An 18,226-nucleotide genomic window follows, 5' to 3' on the forward strand; every position below is an offset into this window, starting at 1 on the left:
GGGGAGGAAGCAGTTCTCACATGTAGTACCAATGATATTGGTAGGGCTAGGAAAGAGTTTCTACTTAGGCTGTACAAGCAACTCGGGGCTAAATTGGAAAGTAAAACCACGAAGTTAATAACTTTGGATTGCATGAGAATATATAGAATATATAGCAGAACTGACTGTAGTAATAGATGAATCATTTTGGGGATTGCAAGTAACTGTACTCTACGTGTAATTCCAGTGTTTGAGCTGGTGTTTGCAAATATCAGATGCTCCAAGTGCTTTGTATTTTTGAAATCAATGATAGATTAACACAAGATGTGATAATACACATAGAAGTAGGAGTTTAGTTCCTTGAGCTTGTTCCTACATTCACTTGAATCACAGCTGATCTGTACTTGAACTCGTAGTATATTTTTAATCCATCTTTTTCTCGTCTATCTTATAAAAATCTATTGATTTCAATTAACCAATTATGAGATGGTAACGTAGTGGCAATCTTACTGAACTAATGACTGAGTGGCTCAAGGGCTAGGGGTTCAAGATCCTATAATTGTTGGTGGAACTCACATTCACTTAATAAATCTAAAATATAAGGCTAGTTCCAGAAATGATGACCTTGATAGATATCATTGATTATTGTAAAATCCACGTGGTTCACTCATGTTCTTTAGGGCATTACCAGAACCACAGCAGTGTGGTTGACTCTTAAACTGTCTTCTGAAATTGCATAGTAAACCTCTCCGTTCAAAACCAGCTAAGAATGCAGAACAAATGCTGTCCTTGCTTACATTTCTACATCCCACGATGAACAAAGGACAGGAATGCGTTTTGTTGAAGTGAGTTCCAGAATTCTACTATCCTTTTATAGGAAGAAATGCTTCTCAAATTTTGTCTCATAATAGCGTCAGCTGAAATTTTAAAGTTATATCTCTATTCTTAATTCTGCCATCCCGCGACAGAAAATCAGGAAGGGTGAAGGAAATCCCCCTGTGTCTCCAACAATTTTGAAGGAGTGGATTCTCTGAGGAGGCAGAGCAATCGACTGAAGCCAAAATGAGATCATTCATGAATGTGGAAATAGACATTCTGTTGTAGGCTAAATTGTGGACCCCAAATTCTTTTGTGTCTATTGGTGTATAGTGATATATTGAGAAGATCTGTAGCTCAGGTTGAAGTTCTGGATGTCTGTTTGCTCACTGAGCTGGAAGGTTTGTTTTCAGATATTTTGTCACCATACAAGGTAACATCAGTGAGCCTCTGGTGAAACGCTTGGGTTATGTCCTGCTTTCTATTTATGTGTTTAGGTTTCCTTGAGTTGGTGATGTCATTTCCTGTGTTGGTGATCTAATTTCCTGTTCCTTTTCTCAGAAGGTGATAGATTGGGTCCAAGTCGATGTGTTTGTTGACAGAGTTCTGGTTAGAATGCCATGCTCCTAGGAGTTCTCGTGCATGTCTCTGTTCGGCTTGTCCTATGATGGATGTGTTGTCCCAGTCAAAGTGGTGTTGTTCCTCACCTGTATGTGAGGATACTAGTGAGAGTGGATCATGTCTTTTCGTGGCTAGTTGACGTTCTTGTATCCTGGTGACTAGTTTTCTCCCTGTTTGTTCAGTGTAAATTGGCTTTTTAAATAACCATATAGCAGTTAAGTACATCAATTACAAAGCTTTAACACAGTCTTACAAATGTACTGAAATGTTCAAGTATCAAGATTAACAAATAAGAGTACAATATTATTTCAATCTGTTGTTACCACCGAAAGAGATGATAGCGAACATTTGGACAAGAATGCTAAGCAAAATATTGTCCTTTGGATAGCTTAAGTGCTCATACACCATTAATTTATGAATTCCCATTGTTAATCTAATAAATAAATTCCTGTTTAGAAGCATTTTTGCAACATTAAAATATGGAATAATCATATTAGAGGTTGGAGAATTCTATGTGCTTTATCAAATAGCTTTAACTCAGTGCATTGTGAGATGTGAGCCAAGAGCAATAAGTTTAATTTGAAGAAGCAGACTGTGCTTCCGCCTGACATTTAAGCAGGTTATTATTAGTCAGCGGAGAAGTCACTACCTTCTGACCACTGACAGCATAGATAGAAAATTAATTGAAACAAAGGGAAAGGGGAAAAAACACCACTGTTTTGAAGATTTAACTCCATGAGACATAAAATCAGTGTTCTGCAGTGGTTTAGCAAATTTGACAGGTAGGACTGAAAGTTTAACTCCTGAATTTAGCTTGCCATAGCAATCCATGCCCAGTTGTTTAAAAGAAATGGAGTTAGCCTTGTGCTTGAGATGGCTTGTTTACTCCCAAATTATTGCTTTTGCTGTCATCATGAGCTATATTATTTAGTTGCTAGAAGCTTAAGTGACAAAAATCTCAACCCTATTCTGCTTTCTTCCTGTAACCCTTGATCCCCTTTATACTGAAGAACCTAGCTATCTCAGTCTTAAATATACTCAAATGACCTGACCTCCATAGCCTTCTGTGGCAGTGAATTCCATAGATTCACCACTCTCTGGCTGAAGAGGTTTCTCCTTATCTTTGTTCTAAAAGTTCTTCCCTTTACTCCCTCGGGTCCTAGTCCCTCCTATCAATGGAAACATATTCCCAACAATTACTCTATCCAGGCCATTCAGTATTCTGTATGTTTCAATTAGATCCTCCCACCCCCCCCATCCTTCTAACTCGATGTCAAGTGTAGACCCGGAGTCCTCAAACGTTTCTCATACATTAAGCTTTTCATTCCTGGGACCATTCTCATGAACCTCTGAACACACTCCAGGGCTAATACGTCCTTTGTAAGATATGGGTCCCAAAACTGTGGACAGTACTCCAAACGTGGTCTAATAGACCCTGTTAGAGCCTCAGAAGTACATCCTTGCTTTTATATTCAAGTCCTCTCAAAATAAATGCCACCATTGCTTCCTAACTGCTGACTCAACCTGCAAATTTACCATGAGAGAATCCTGGATGAGAACTCCCAAGTGTCTTTGCACTGCAGACTTCTGAATTTTCTCCCCATTTAGAAAATAGTCCATGCCTCTATTCTTCCTACCAAAGTGCATGATCTCTCACTTTCCCTCATTGTACTCCATCTGTCTGTTCTTTGCCCACTCTCATGACCTGTCCAAATCCTTCTGCAGCCTCTCGGCCTCCTCACTACTACCTGTCTCCCTACCTCTCTTTGTATTGTCTGCAAAGTTAGCCAGAATGCCCTCAGTTCCTTCATCTAGATTGTTAATGTATAAAGTGAAAAGTTGTGGTTCCAACACTGAGCCTTGGGGAACATCACTTACAGTTGCCATCCTGAGAAGGACCCTTTTGTGCCTATTCTTTGCTTTCTGTCAGACAGCCAAGTTTCTATCCATGCTAGTACCTTGCCTCGAACACCATGGCCCCTTACTCAGTAGTCCTCCTATACATGTCAAAGGCCTTCTTGGAATCCAGGTAGATAAAAGCCATTGGCTGTCCTTGGTGTAACCTGCTCGTTACCATCTCAAAGGATTTAGCAGATTTGTCAGGCATGACCTCCCTTTGAGGAAACCATGCTAATTTTGTCCTACTTTACCAGAATCTTCCAAGTATTGAGAAGTCTCATCCTTCGCAATGGATTCCAAGATCTTAACCACAACCGAGGTTAGGCTAATTTTCTGCCTTTTGCCTTACTGCCTTTTTAAACAGGGGTATCATGTTGGCAATTTTCCAGTTCTCTGGGACTCTCCCTGATTCTAATGATTCCTGAAAGAACACCATTCATTAATCAATACTGGTATTGACCGGTTATCTTTTTTAATTGTTAAACTTATTAATGACTAAATCATAATCTGATAATTGATCATTCAATTGTAATGCCTCACATTTGGATTATTTAATTCCTGATTGACAAGGAAGGAAGCAATAACTAGGAGCAGGTATGATAAAAATATTTCTGTGGTCAGGACCATATGTTCCAGTGTTCAGAATAACTTTGCCAAATGATCAAACTAGACATATTTTTAAAATATATGTGCCAAGTAATATTGTTTTGTATTTAAATGTCCAGTTAATATAACACTGAGTAAACCGTTCTTAATTTTCCTCACATGCTGAGAGTTTTGCCAGCATTGAATTTTAATATTAATCAACTGAGTAGATTACATTCCCATTTGACTGTTGTGTTTTTCAATAGTGCTTCTATATATTGCACTTGATCGAACATCTGGTTGACAAGTGGCATGTTCTGTTTATATATAATTGGAAGGGATAAAACATGAAGAAAGTTTCTCCTCATATCTGTATAAGTTAATGTTTTACAATCACATAGAAACACTGTATGGTAAGTATTAAAGTGATTTATGAATGAATGTCATATATTTTGCCTCAGGCAAAATTTGATTAATCATTTTATTGTCAAATATCTAAGGAAAAATATACTGTAGTTCGTCACCATAATTGCCAGGGTTTTCAAAATAAAAGTTCATTATTTATTAATTATTTAGTAGTTTGCTAAGTTCACGTTTTAGAAATTTTGCTTTCTTAAGAATTTGCTTTTATTTTCCAGTTTAACAGCGTAAAACATATGTCCAGATGTTATGATCAGTGGCAATAATCATCTTAAGTGAGGTGGTGAGTCAGAGAAAGTGGTAGGTATGTGATTGAGGTGTGTAGGTGAGAGTCACAGATGGGAAGTTATTTGGGTCAGATACAGTTGGATGGTCAGGAGGGGTTGTCAAGTTGGTTGGGAGGTGAACGTGGGCTTGGGGTGATGTGGATCATTGGATGGTTGTCAGGTTAAGATGTAGTTGGGGACGTAGCCAGGGAGATTGGTCGTGAGGATGTGGTTAAATATGGTCTTGAGATTGTTGCCGGGGTTGTGGGATGATTTATCGGTCCAGTAGGTAGTCTGGAATTGTTGGCATGTAAGGGCAGTTGTCAAGCATTTCAGAGGTATTATTCGGGATTGGTTATTATTGTTGAGCCAAATTTTAATCTTTCTACTTTGTCCTTGGTAACCACTGAAGGTGCATATCATCAGACTATCCAAAGGCTTACACTGTAATCCAGGATCGGAGAAATTCAGAAGGTCCTGGGGAATAGGGAAGTTGCCCGTTGGAAGCTGAAATTTCCTGGGCACTTCCCATGGAGCTCCAAGCATCAGAAAATCTGGCCCATTTAAAAACATTTTAATCTCACAATGTTATCTACAGTGTTATGTTATTAAATGGCATACATTTTGCACCATCTAAGCAATGGCAATGATGAGCAGATTGTCACTGCAGTCAAAAATTCTTTCATATTGACACTACTCACGTTCATCTAGGAACCTCTAAACCCAACTTTCATAGAAAGGCATGGCACAGTGTTCTTGAGCACATCTATTAGAGCAGAGTTGAGGGAAAGCAGGACATGCCTCTTATTTATCAGCCATCAGGTAAGTTTAAAGAACTTGTCTTTGAATGTCAGTGAAGGGGTGAGTGGATGAGTGAGTGAAATGAGTAGATTGAGTGTGTAGTTGGATGGTCATGGAGATTGGTCTACATGGGGGTATGTGGTGTAGTAAGGCTGGGAGGATAAGTGAGGCAACAGGTCATGTTAGGGAGTGGTAGAGTCATCAGTTTGATTGAGGTGGGGTGTTGGTGGAGGTTTTGAGGGTGTGTAGTTGAGTCAGATGTAAGGGTAGACTTTTTGTGGGTCAGAAATGGAGCATCAGTTGTGAAATTACCCAGATGTTAAACTAGATTTTAAAATGTCTAAATTTCCTGAATAACCATAGGGGCAGTTACTGTGGCCTTGTCCCGCAATCTTACTGAGAGTTAGGAGGATTGTCCATTGGACATGGAAAGTTCTTAGGCAATTCCTACATAGATCTGTACATCGGAACTCCCAAAATGTCTTAACATGCATTTTCGATCTCTTGTCTGGTCTCTGATGTTTGGCGACCAGAAGATTTTGCTCTTTATCCCAGCAATGCATTCAGTGACAAACTATGTTGAAACACCAACTTGTAGTTTTTATCATTTTTAATAATGTTAATATTGATATATCTAACTTTCTACTGTTGAAAATACAATAGAAGGATCTACAATGTAAGAATATTAAATTTTATGTATGATGCTTCTCCTCAGACGCTCAACCACCTACCCTTACTCAGAGGCTCAAATGTATAGCCAGAACGCGGGAGGAACATATTTCGACTCCCAAGGAAATTCTGCCCAGGTGACAACAGTGGTCTCGTCCCACAACATGGTGGGCACTGGCGGTATTCCAATGGGCGTTACAGGCGGTCAGATAATCAGCAGCTCAGGGGGTGCCTATCTCATCGGCAGCTCAATGGATGGATCTAATCACCCAGTTAGCCACACGACACGTGCTTCTCCAGCAACTGTAAGTACTTGTAGAAAATAATGCATTATGCTTTGGTTTGCTACAAATTTTAATTTATTTTCTGTTAATTGTGTTGTTTTCATATAAAAATTTTTGAACCAGGGATCGAGGCTGAGTTAACTGAAAACAGGTGCTGATACATTTGTAATTTGTAATTAAAATTTTCTGGCTGGAAATGACTAGAACCAATCTTTTGTTCAATTCTTCACTTATGATTTTTTTTCACTGTTTCTGTTTTACGAAAATAATTTTAGAAGTGCAGTTTCCATGATTGCTTAACACTGTACCTCACTGACGCATATTTTAGCATAATTAACTCATAATGGAGTCTAAGTCCATAGCATTGCTTGCTTGGAGGCAACAATCCTTACACCATTGGTCTAAGTATTTTATTTCATTAGTAAAGAGAAACAATCATGGGAGTTGCAGGGAGGCTAAGTAGTGACAATTCAGGACAATTGCTGCATCTGATTTCCCAAGATGTTTCCATGAGAAAGTGAAGTACATTATTTATGTCTCATTGGTGATCAGTGGTTCCAGTAAAGATTGCTAGCTGGGCACAGGCTTGTCACTTGCCCAGCTAATTACTAGCATATTTAGGCCATAGGCCTCCTATTCCTCTATTATAGGGACCTAACATATTCAGTCATCTGCTAGACACACTAGAACAAATTATGCAACAAGACCAATACCAATGCAGAAAATGAGCCCAAGGTGCATCAGTTTCTAACCCCTTACTACATTTTAATTACCTTTGTACATATTTTCAAATCTGTGGGGTGTTACATTCAGAAAAAAATTGTTACATATTTCCAGGGGTAATTCCCTGTTGGAATGACATTCAGACTTATCAGTGCTTAAATTAAATTCTATCTAATATGCATGTATTAACACTCAGCTTTTATCTCTCTAGACTGCTTTGGTTATCATTTAAAGAGTGGTTTATATTTAGGTTTATATGTAGGCAGTGCCAGACGCACATCAGGGTGTGTAAAAGACTGATGCGCATTTGGCCTTGCAGCTGCAACCATTGTTAGTAACTGTGGTTTTCCCCTTACTATCCACTGTCCTTGTTTTCTACCCACACTCAGCCAATGATGTGAGTGATCGGGACAAGAGCTGAATGTGAATTACATGGGAGGGATGTACAAATGTGACGAAATTTCAGAACAGATAAGGTGAGGAGGGGGGAAGATATAATGTGGGAGAGATTGGAATGTTTGATGTGATGATAGAAATGGTTAAGTGAGAGAAAATGGTGGGAACAATTATTTGATTATCCTGAAAATGAAAATTCACTAGATACGAAGGAAAAATGGTCAAAGAAAAGCTGTCAGATGATTGTTTTTAAAAATCAGCATTTATTCAATAGATGAAGATTATAACATCCCATACCTTCCAGATTTTCAATCAATGTAACTTCACAGGACAATATCACCATACAAATGTAAACTCTGAGAACAAGCAGTTATAGATATTTTCATTAAAATATTCAGATGTATTATCAAACACCTCTGGAAGCAGGTATGACTTGAACCCAAGCCTTCTGAGCTAGAGATAGTGACACTTCCACCGCTTCACAAGAATGCTTAAGGAGTAGTTATAATATTTCTAGGAATTCTGGAACCTAAACAAGATTTTTGCCATGGCATTATGTTGTGAATGCTTAGCTGATAATCAAAAGCTATAATGATCTCAGCAAGAGTTCTGAGTACATAATTAGATTAACTATTTGAAGACCCCATTAAAGCGTTAGGTGTCTTTATGGTGTCTGAACTACGTTTTGTTTGTTTTTATACGGGATTAACAATTGAAATTTAAAAGCTTTGAATGGGAATGGTTTTCACCAAGTTGGTAAGACGAAGTGTTACCTTAGATTTATTAGAAAATTATTTTCTTTCAGCTCCACATGTACCTGAGTGCTTCCATTCTGGATAATGTATGAATGGTTATTGAGCTAGGGTTTAAGAGGACTCAGATGGTGTGAATGCTAGTTCAGGTGCATGGATTGGCACTTAACGTGGAGAATATCAGTGCAGAAGTATCTATTTAGAAGTGTTATTTTATTGAGAAATAAATGTAACTAATTAGAAAGGACGCACATTGATGTTCGAAAAAATTAAAGGGTAGGGATTTATGTGGAATGTGGAATTAACCATTTAAAGTTTCCATGTCAGCTAGCATGAAAAACGAGAAAGGTTCATTTCAAAATTAGGGTATACAGAGGAATCTCAATTATCTGAATTTTGGATCATCCGGCAAGATCGCAAAGTCCCGATACTCAGCTAAACTATGTTACCCAGCATTCGATTATCCGGAATTCGATTTACTGAATGAAATACCCTCCAACCGTGTCCTTCGGATAATCGAGGTTCCTCTGTACCTGGAAGGGAACATAGAGATAAAATATGTATGCTATTAATTAATAGACTAGTACTCAGTATAGACAAAGCTAAAAGGTATAAACAATAATTTCCTCACACTCGAGGTGACCTGGAAAGAGATATGACTCCATCACATCTAGATGTGAAAATAAGATGCTAACTACAAGAGCAATAAAGAACTTAAAGCCTCAAGCATCCAGCTGATAAGAGATAGAATTAAAGATCCTTAACAAATTAATATCTTTGGACTCCAGGATCAAATACTCATGTCAAAAACAGTTAGAAATGTTAGTTCAAGATAGAGAAATGAAAAATGCTTTAACTGATAAACCTTTAACAAAATACAAGGGAAATACAAAAGAAATCCTCTTATCAGAGAGATAAGATATCTCAAGCAAATTGTTGAGATGAAAGTTCACAACTTTATGATGGAATCAGCACCAAATAATTGAGAAATAATGATTATACAGCATCACATAAAAGTGGGGTGAGCAAAGTGGAGGGAACAGACAATATAACAATAAGTTTTAGATATAATAGAAACCTGCAGATAATACTCCTCTAAAGATTTCTTTTCCGCTGGCAGAAGGGATCTTACTCACTTAGACCTTTAACGTAAAACTTTAAAGGTTTATGAATGTTTTATTTGTAAGTATTCCTGTATATTCTTGAATAGTTTTAAACAACATCAAACTGATTCTATTAGATTTGGTATTATATCTTTTGATTAGTTTTTTTGGCTCAGCAGTTAATGTGTAATTTTGCAGATCTCAAAAGAGACTTTGGGAGTTCAGTTATGTAGATCATTAAAATACCATGAAACAGGTGCAGATAATAATCAAGGCTCATAGAATACTGGCTTTTATATCTAGCAGATGGAAATATAAGAACACTGAAATTATGCTGCAGCTACACAAAATCCAGGTTAGACCGCACTTGGAGTATTGAGAGTTGATCTGGACACCACACCTTTGGAAGGATATATTGATCTCAGAGGGAATATAATGATGTCTGGTCTTTAGGAACTAGGTTATGAGGAGAGTATGAGCTGAAAATGTGTTGCTGGAAAAGCGCAGCAGGTCAGGCAGCATCCAAGGAACAGGAGAATCGACGTTTTGGGCATAAGCCTTTCTTCAGTATGCCCTCCTATGAGGAGAGTATGTAAAATTAGACTTTTTTCTCTTTGAAATTTAGAAGACATGATCTAATTGAAGACTTCAAGATATAAACAGGAAAATACAGAGTAAGTCAAGGTAAACTATTTTCACTGGTTGGGCAATTCTAGAACCAGGAGCCAGAGTCTGAGAATTAGGGCCACAGTGTTCAGGAGAGATGTTAAGAAGGAGCACTTCTACACTCAAAGTCATAGAGGCATGGAGCACTGAGATGTACAGCTCGGAAACAGACCCTTTGGTCCAACTAGTCCGTGCCGACCAGATATTCCAACCTAATCTAGTCACATTTGCCAGCATTTGGTCTGTGTCCTTCTAAACACTTCCTATTCATATACCCATCCAGATACCTCTTAAATGCTGTAATTGTACCAGCCTCCACCACTTCCTCTGGCAGCTCATTCCACACACGCACCACCCTCTGCATGAAAATGTTTCCCCTTAGGTCCCTTTTATATCTTTCTTCTCTCACCCTAAACCTATGCCTTCTAATTCTGAACTCCCCCCACCCTAGGAAAAGGACTTTGTCTATTTATCCTGTCCATGCTCCTCATAATTTTGTAAACCTCTATAAGGTCACCCCTCAGCCTCCAACACTCCAGGGAAAACAGCCCCAGCCTGTTCATCGTCTCCCTGTAGCTCAAATCCTCCAACCCTGGCAACATCCTTGTAAATCTTTTCTGAACCCTTTCAAGTTTCACAACATCTTTCCGATAGGAAGGAGACCAGAATTGCACATAATATTCCAACAATGGCCTAACCAATGTCCTGTACAGCCGCAACATGACCTCCCAAGTCCTGTACTCAATACTCTGACCAATAAAGGAAAGCATACTAAATGCCTCCTTCACTGTCCTATCTACCTGCGACTCCACTTTCAAGGAGCTATGAACCTGTACTCCAAGGTCTCTTTGTTCAGCAACGCTCCCTACGACCTTACTATTAAGTGTGTGAATCCTGCTAAGATTTGCTTTCCCACAATACAGCACCTCGCATTTATCTAAATTAAACTTCATCTCTCACTCCTCAACCTATTGGCCCATCTGATCAAGTTCCTGTTGCAATCTGAGGTAACCTTCTCCGCTGTCCACTACACTTCCAATTTTGGTGTGATCTGCAAACTTTCTAACTATACCTCCTATTTCATATCCAAATCATTTATATAAATGACGAAAAGTAGTGGACCCAGCACCGGTCCTTGTGGCACACCACTGGTCCAGTCTGAAAAACAACGGTCCACCACCACCCTCTGTCTTCTACCTTTGAGCCAGTTCTGTATCCAAATGGCTAGTTCTCCCTGTATTCCATGAGATCTAACCTTGCTAATCAGCCTCCCATGGGGAACCTTGTCAAATGCCTTACTGAAGTCCACATAGATCATGACCACTGCTCTCCCCTCATCAATCCTCTTTGTTACTTTTTCAAAACAACTCACTCAAGTTGTTTGAAAGCACTCAAGTTCGTGAGACATGATTTCCCACAGACAAAGCCATCCTGACTATCCCTAATCAGTCCTTGCCTTTCCAAATACATGTAAATTGTATTCCCTAGGATTCCCTCCAACAGCTTGCCCACCACTGACGTCAGGGTCACTGGTCTGTAGTTCCCTGGCTTGTCCTTACCACTTTTCGTAAATAATGGTACCATGTTAGTCAACCTCCAGTCTTCTGGCACCTCACCTGTTATTATTATGATGATACAAATGTCACAGCAAGGGGCCCAGCAATCACTTCCCTAGCTTCCACAGAGTTCTCAGGTATATCTGACCAGGTCCTGGGGATTTATCCACCTTTATGCGTTTCAGGGCATCCAACACCACCTCCTTTGTAATCGGGACATTTTTCAAGATGTCACCATCTATTTCCCAAATTCTATATCTTCCATGTCCTTCTCCACAGTAAACACTGATGCAAAAGAATTGTTTAGTATCTCCCCCACCTCCTGCAGGCTCCACGCAAAGGCTGCCTTGCTGATCTTTGAGGGGCTCTCTTCTCTCCCTAACTACCCTTCTGTCCTTAATGCATTTGCAAAGGGTGGGCGATGTTCAGTACCCATGCAGTCCACACAGCAATGGTTGCTGGATCCATTGTTAATTTTAAATCCAACAGAGAGTAAGTTTTGTTTATCAAAGCTATAAAGGGATCTAGACCAAAGGCGTGCACATGGAATTAGGCCACAGATCTGCATGATCTTATTGAATGGCAGAACAGGTTCAAGGGGCTGAATGGCCGACTTCATTCCTATGTTCCTTACCCTATCCACTTAAAGTTTATTGCTTGCTAACTTCCATTAATAAAGTTCGTAAAAGTCTTGTTTGAGTAATTTTGTTACAGCTGAAATTAATCCTACCACCCTGTATCTACTTTAAGTGGTGAAGTATATGGACTGAGGAGAGAAATCTTAGATCCTTAAAGTATTTTGGATGCTTACACCCTTATAAAATTAAGCAGACTGTTTGTTAGTTTCTTCTCCTGTAGGATAGTTATGGAATTAACTGGCTGGAATTTAGTAGACAGAAGTTATATGAGAAATACTCCTGATCTAAGTTAGCTCTAACTAAGAGTTAAAAGCTCAAATCAGTTCATGAGGAGGCATTGGGAGTGGGGGTCTGAGAGAACCAAGATAATGCTTTTAAATAGCCCTCCAAGCAACTGCTTGGTACATACTTGCCCCTATGGCTGCCTGTGCACTGCTGCTGGGTTCATAAGGCTAGTTTTAATCCGACTCACCTCTCTGGAGTGAAAATTACACTTTTCAAACATTTATTTGTGAAGGCAGGGTAGGAGAGTTCACTAATTAAGCTCACTGCATCTGTTGCCAAAATCCACACAGATTATTTATACCTTGAATACAATTGAGTCTATCAGATGTAAACCTGACTTTTCAACTCAGAAGAAAGTAGTTTTCCCATTAGGCTGTCAAAATGATGAAAGTGATCAAGTTACATTTGAGTTAATCATTTCAGAATGTATTTCCAAATTTGTTGAAGTATAAATGGCCAATGCATCATTTCGACCCAGTGTGAGATAATAATTACCATGCCTAATTGAGGTGTCAATTTTCCCCACTCAAATACTCCGCAACATTGTAATAATAGTGGGAAAAATGCTGCGGTCCATTATAGAAGATATAATAGCAGACCACTTGGAAAATAGTGACAAGATCGGACAAAGTCAGCGTTGATTTAAGAAGAGGATGCTTGATAAATCTGCTGGAATTTTTTGGGGTTGTAATGAGTAGAGTGGGTAAGGGGGAGCCAGTGGATGCCGTTTACTTGGATTTTCAGAAAGCTTTTAGTAAGGTTTCATGTAAGAGATTAACACGTAAAATTAAAGCACATACCGATTGGAGATTGTGTAGTAAAATGAATAAAGAACTGTCTGGCAAACAAGAAACAAAGAGAAGGAATAAAGGGTCTTTTTCTATGTGGCAGCCTGCGACTTGTGTGATAGCACATGGATCAGTGCTCCAGTTCCGTTATTCACAAAATATTAATGATTTCGATGAGGGAACTAACATCTCCAAATTTAAGATGATACAAAGCTGAGTGAGAGTGTGAGCCGTGAGGAGGATGCTTCACTGTGATTTGGACAAGTTAAGTAAATGGGTAGATGCAATACAATATAGATAATGTGATAGATTGGAAAGTGGGGAAGTGCAGTGAAACCTGAATGTGCTTAGACGCCATTTGCTGAAGGTAAGCAGACAGGTACATCAGGCAGTGAATAAGGCAGTTAATATGTCGGCTTTCATTGCAAGAAAATGAGAGTACAGAAGCAGGCATGTCTTGCTGTGATTCTATAGGGCCTTGGTAAGATCTCGTCTAGAGTCTTGTGTGGAGTTTTGTCTCCTTATGAGGAAGGATCTAGCTATTGATGGAAGGCAAAGAAGGATTACCAGACTGATTCCTGTGATGGTGGACTGACACACTGGAAGAGACTGGAACGATTAGGACTGTATTCACTGGAGTTTAGAAGAAAGAGGGAGATCTTATTGAAACCTAGAATGTTCTTAACTGGATTAGACAGGGTAGATGCAGGAATGAAGTTCTTCATGACCAGAGTCCGGAACCAGGGTTCAAAGTCGAAGGATAAGAGGCAGACTGTCTAAGACAGAGAGAGATAAGGAGAAATTGCTTCACCGAGAGAGTGGTGGTCCTATGGTATTCTCTACCACAGGAAACTGTTGAGACCAAAACATTGAAAACTTTCAGGAAAGATGTACTAAAGACATCATTCAATATGAGAAGAAAGCAGTAAGTGGATAGTAAATTGAATGAACAGCCATGATCGAGATGAATGGTAGAGCAGGCTGTAAGGGCCTACTCTTGCTCCAATATTGTAATTTCTATGTTTTCATGATACCTATATAATTACGAACACAAAATTATGTATGTTAAATCACAAAAAATAAAATGTTACACCACCACCATGAAGCTAAAATTATTGCCCAGATTAAGATGCATATTATCATTGCCAAAATCCTTGCCGTGATGTAGGGGATTGCTGAATGAACACTTTGTGATGGCTTTAAGACTACGAAAATTTGACGAGGAAAACCCACAGTGCTGACAATAAGTGACTCAGGCTGTATTTACACTGGTGACATCGCAGAAATCTGAGAGTGTATCCATGTCCGGTCCTATTTTTCAAGCTCGGGCTAAGGCTTCATACAACCAGATAAGTGGAAATACTTCAAAGTTACTGTGAGAAGAAAATTAGCATGTGCTGGTGGAGCAGCTGCAAAGTCGTTTCCTGCTGAATTAATGATTTCTGTACTTGGACCTGAATTAGACACTCACAACATGGATTCAAGGCTGAATATGGTTCCTGAGCTCAAATGTTAGTCAGTGTAACATACCAAAACTTCTACAACATCCACCAAAAAATAGTTGTTGTTGTTGATGATGATGATGACGACAATGACAGAACAAAGGTTAAGCCACTGCCATCATCCAAAACAGTCATCTACCACAGAGGAATTGCTGAGATGATTACAAATGAATGAAGAATCAACCGCTGCAAGTTTGACATAACCTTCAAACATCCTATACCTAACAATGACAGAAAAAAGGAGTGTTTGTGACCAACTAAAAATGATTGACCACTTCAATATGTGTTCATCTTATAATAATGACTATACATGTATTTTCCTATTTTTGGTACTGAAATAACTGAAATTTTAATTGTTGGAATTAATTGTCTTCATTTTATTTGTTCCATCAATCTTGATACTAACAAGCATGTTTTTCAAAGAACGTTATTCCAACTCGGATTTTATCTATAACACACGCTCGTGCTGTTGACCCGGTGGGTTGCATTATAATGGCAATCCACTGTATTTACTGCCTTGTGTGAGGCTGTGAATGTGCAAGGTGCTCATAATTCCCATCAGAGCAATCAAGCCTCAGCAAGTGTTGACTTAAGTTAATACGATAAAGGATAATAAGTAGCTGAACTGCATTATGGGATGTAATTTCACTTTGGGTGTGCTTCTACATGGAAGCTTTTCTTTTGGTGTTCCATGATGATAAACAATATTTAACTGTAGCACAAATTGCTCTTTGTTACATTTCAAAGGCAGTCTTTAGCATATCAAATTGTGAGACAGATACATTGTTTTTAAAAATGTAATTTGAATTTAATCAGCTGCATTTGTTTCAATAATAATGTAAATATTTATAATCATTGCAGTTATGAGTTTGATATGAACAAGAAACCAGTCGGCCCTTTGAGCTGCTCACCATTCAATAAGGTTATGGCTGATCTGATTTCAACCTTCATACTCCTCATCTTTCATCTCGTTGATAGCCAAGAATCTATCTATGTCTGTCTTAAAAATATTTAAGATTTTTGCATCCACTGCCTTTTGAAGAAGGGAATTCTGAAAAATCAGAACCTTTTGAGAGAGGAAAGGTTTCTTCTTCTTAATCTTAAATAGGTGATGCGTAGTTCTAAGTTCCCCCACAAGAGGTCACATCCTCTCCACACCCATCCAGAAAAGTCTCCAAAAGATAATATATTTCAATTAATTCACCTCTGACTCTTCCAAACTCCACAGGATACAGGCCTCGCCTGCCCAGTCTTTCTTCATAAGGTGATCTATTTGTTTGGAGCATTAATTTAGTAAAGCTTCTTTGAACTGTTTCCAATGTATTGACATTGTTCTATAAGGTTTGTGTAAAGATTTGTAGCTCGGGTGCTGGTTGCCATGATTGTGGGTATGTTCGCCGAGCTGGGCAGTTAATTTGCAGACGTTTCTTCCCCTGTCCAGGTGACATCTTCAGTGATTTGAAGCCTCATGTGAAGTGCTGCTGTACTGTGTCTTCTGGAATTTATGTAGCACCGTTTCTGCTGTTGCCGGTTCCAGTAGGTCATTGTAGTGGCTTATATATTGGGTATGGGTCTATGTGTTTGTTGATGGAGTGCATGGATGAGTGCCATGCTTCTAGAAATTCTCTGGCTGTCTGCTGTTTGGCTTGTCCAATGATAGTTGTGTTGTCCCATGTGAATTTGTGGTGCTTGTCATCTGTGTGTATGGCAAAAGTGAGGACTGCATATGCTGGAAATTGGAGTCTAGATTAGAGTGGTGCTGGAAAAGCACAGCAGGTCAGGCAGTATCCAAGGAGTAGGAAAATCGACGTTCCGGGCAAAAGCCCTTCAGGACTGGCTAGGGACAGCTGGTCATGCTGTTTTGTGGCTAGTTGGTGTTTGTGGATAAAGATTACCGGTTGTCTGCCTGTTTGTCCTGTATAGTATTTCATGCAGTCTTTGCATGGAATTGTGTAAATTACTTTAGTTTTGCACATGATGGGTATCGTGTCTTTTGTCCTGGTGAGTTGTTGTCTGAGTGTGGCTGTTGGTTTATGAGCTGTCATGAATCTGCGTGGTCGGAGAAGCCTGGTTGTTTGTTCAGAGACATTTTTTATATAAGGTAGCGTGGCTAGTGTGTTGGGTCATGGAATGTTCTGATCGCATTGTTTGTCTGCTAGACATCTGTGGAGGAAGTCGCAGGGGTATCCATTCTTGGTGAAGACTGTAGAGGTGTTCTTCTCTTTGCAGGTCAGGGGTGCTACAGTGTGTTGTAACTCTTTTGAACAGGGTCCTAATGCAGCTTCTCTTGTGTGTATTCGGGTGTTGTCCATGTATCTGATCCAGAGTTTGGGTTGGATTTGTAGGAGGTCTTTGCATCATTGCTTCTGCTATGACCCCAGAGATGGGTGAGGCCACAGGTGTCCCATTGATCTGTTCATATATTTGGTTGTTGAATGTGAAGTGTGTCGGAACTAGCAGCCAGACTCCTCTAACTACTCGGATTCATGACAGCCCATAAAGCATCACCTAGACAGGGGATGAAACATCTGCAAATCAACTTCGCCACTCAGCGAACATACCCACCACTGTGGCAATTATTCTATCAGTACGGTGACCAGTATTGTACATAATACTCTAGATGTGGTCTCACAATCTCACTGTATAACTGAAGCATAACCCCTCTACTCTTACATTCCATTCCCCCGAATAAAACACAACATTCTAGTGAGTTTTGCGAAGATTTGTAGCTCAGGTTGAGGTTCTGAATGTAAATTTGCTCACTGAGCTGGGAAGTTTGTCTTCCAACATTTCGTCACCATACGAGGTAACGTCATTAGTGAGCCTCCGGTGAAGTGTTGGTGTTATGTCCCACTTTCTATTTGTGTTTAGGTTTCCTTGGGTTGGTGATGTCATTTCCTGTTGTTTCTCTCAGCGAGTAGTAGATGGGGTCCAAATCTATGTGTTTGTTGATAGAATTCTGATTGGAATGCCATGCTTCTAGAAATCCTCGTGCGTGTCTCTGTTTGGCTTGTCCGAGGATGGATGTGTTGTCCCAGTTATTTTGTGGCCCACAAAACCACCAACACACTAAAACAGCAGCTAATAAACTTAAAAAGACCCTAGACAGACAACAAGTAAAACGAGTGTCACTTACAAAATACCTTGCAAGAACTGCAACAAACCCTACATTGGACAAACAGGCAGAAAGGTAGCCACCAGGATACATGAACATTAACTAGCCACAAAAAGACATTACACACTTTCACTAGTATCCTTACATACAGATGGGGAAGAACACTACTTTGACTGAGACAACAAATCCATCCTAGGTCAAGCCAAATTCTTAGAAGCATGGTATTCCAACCAGAACTCTATAAACAAACAAATCGCCTTGGACCCAATCTATCATCCTCTGAGAAAGAATGGGAAATGACATCACCAACACAGGAAATGACATCACCAACTCAAGGAAACCCAAACACAAACAGAAAGCAG

The 18,226-nt window shown here is 39.4% G+C and overlaps 1 protein-coding gene across 6 annotated transcripts in view; it reads left to right on the top strand.

Moving 5' to 3' along the window:
* LOC140491963 (transcription factor RFX3-like) overlaps positions 1 to 18,226 on the top strand; it is a 271,083-nt gene that overhangs the window by 127,419 nt on the left and 125,438 nt on the right. For all 6 annotated transcript variants that reach the window (XM_072590501.1, XM_072590482.1, XM_072590521.1 and 3 more), the window contains one exon: positions 6,103 to 6,361. In XM_072590501.1, coding sequence (XP_072446602.1) covers positions 6,103 to 6,361 — 259 coding nt within the window. The remainder of the gene's footprint in view (positions 1 to 6,102; positions 6,362 to 18,226) is intronic.

The sequence above is a fragment of the Chiloscyllium punctatum genome, chromosome 2, assembly GCF_047496795.1.
Source record: "Chiloscyllium punctatum isolate Juve2018m chromosome 2, sChiPun1.3, whole genome shotgun sequence".
NCBI classification, from domain to species: Eukaryota; Metazoa; Chordata; class Chondrichthyes; order Orectolobiformes; family Hemiscylliidae; genus Chiloscyllium; species Chiloscyllium punctatum.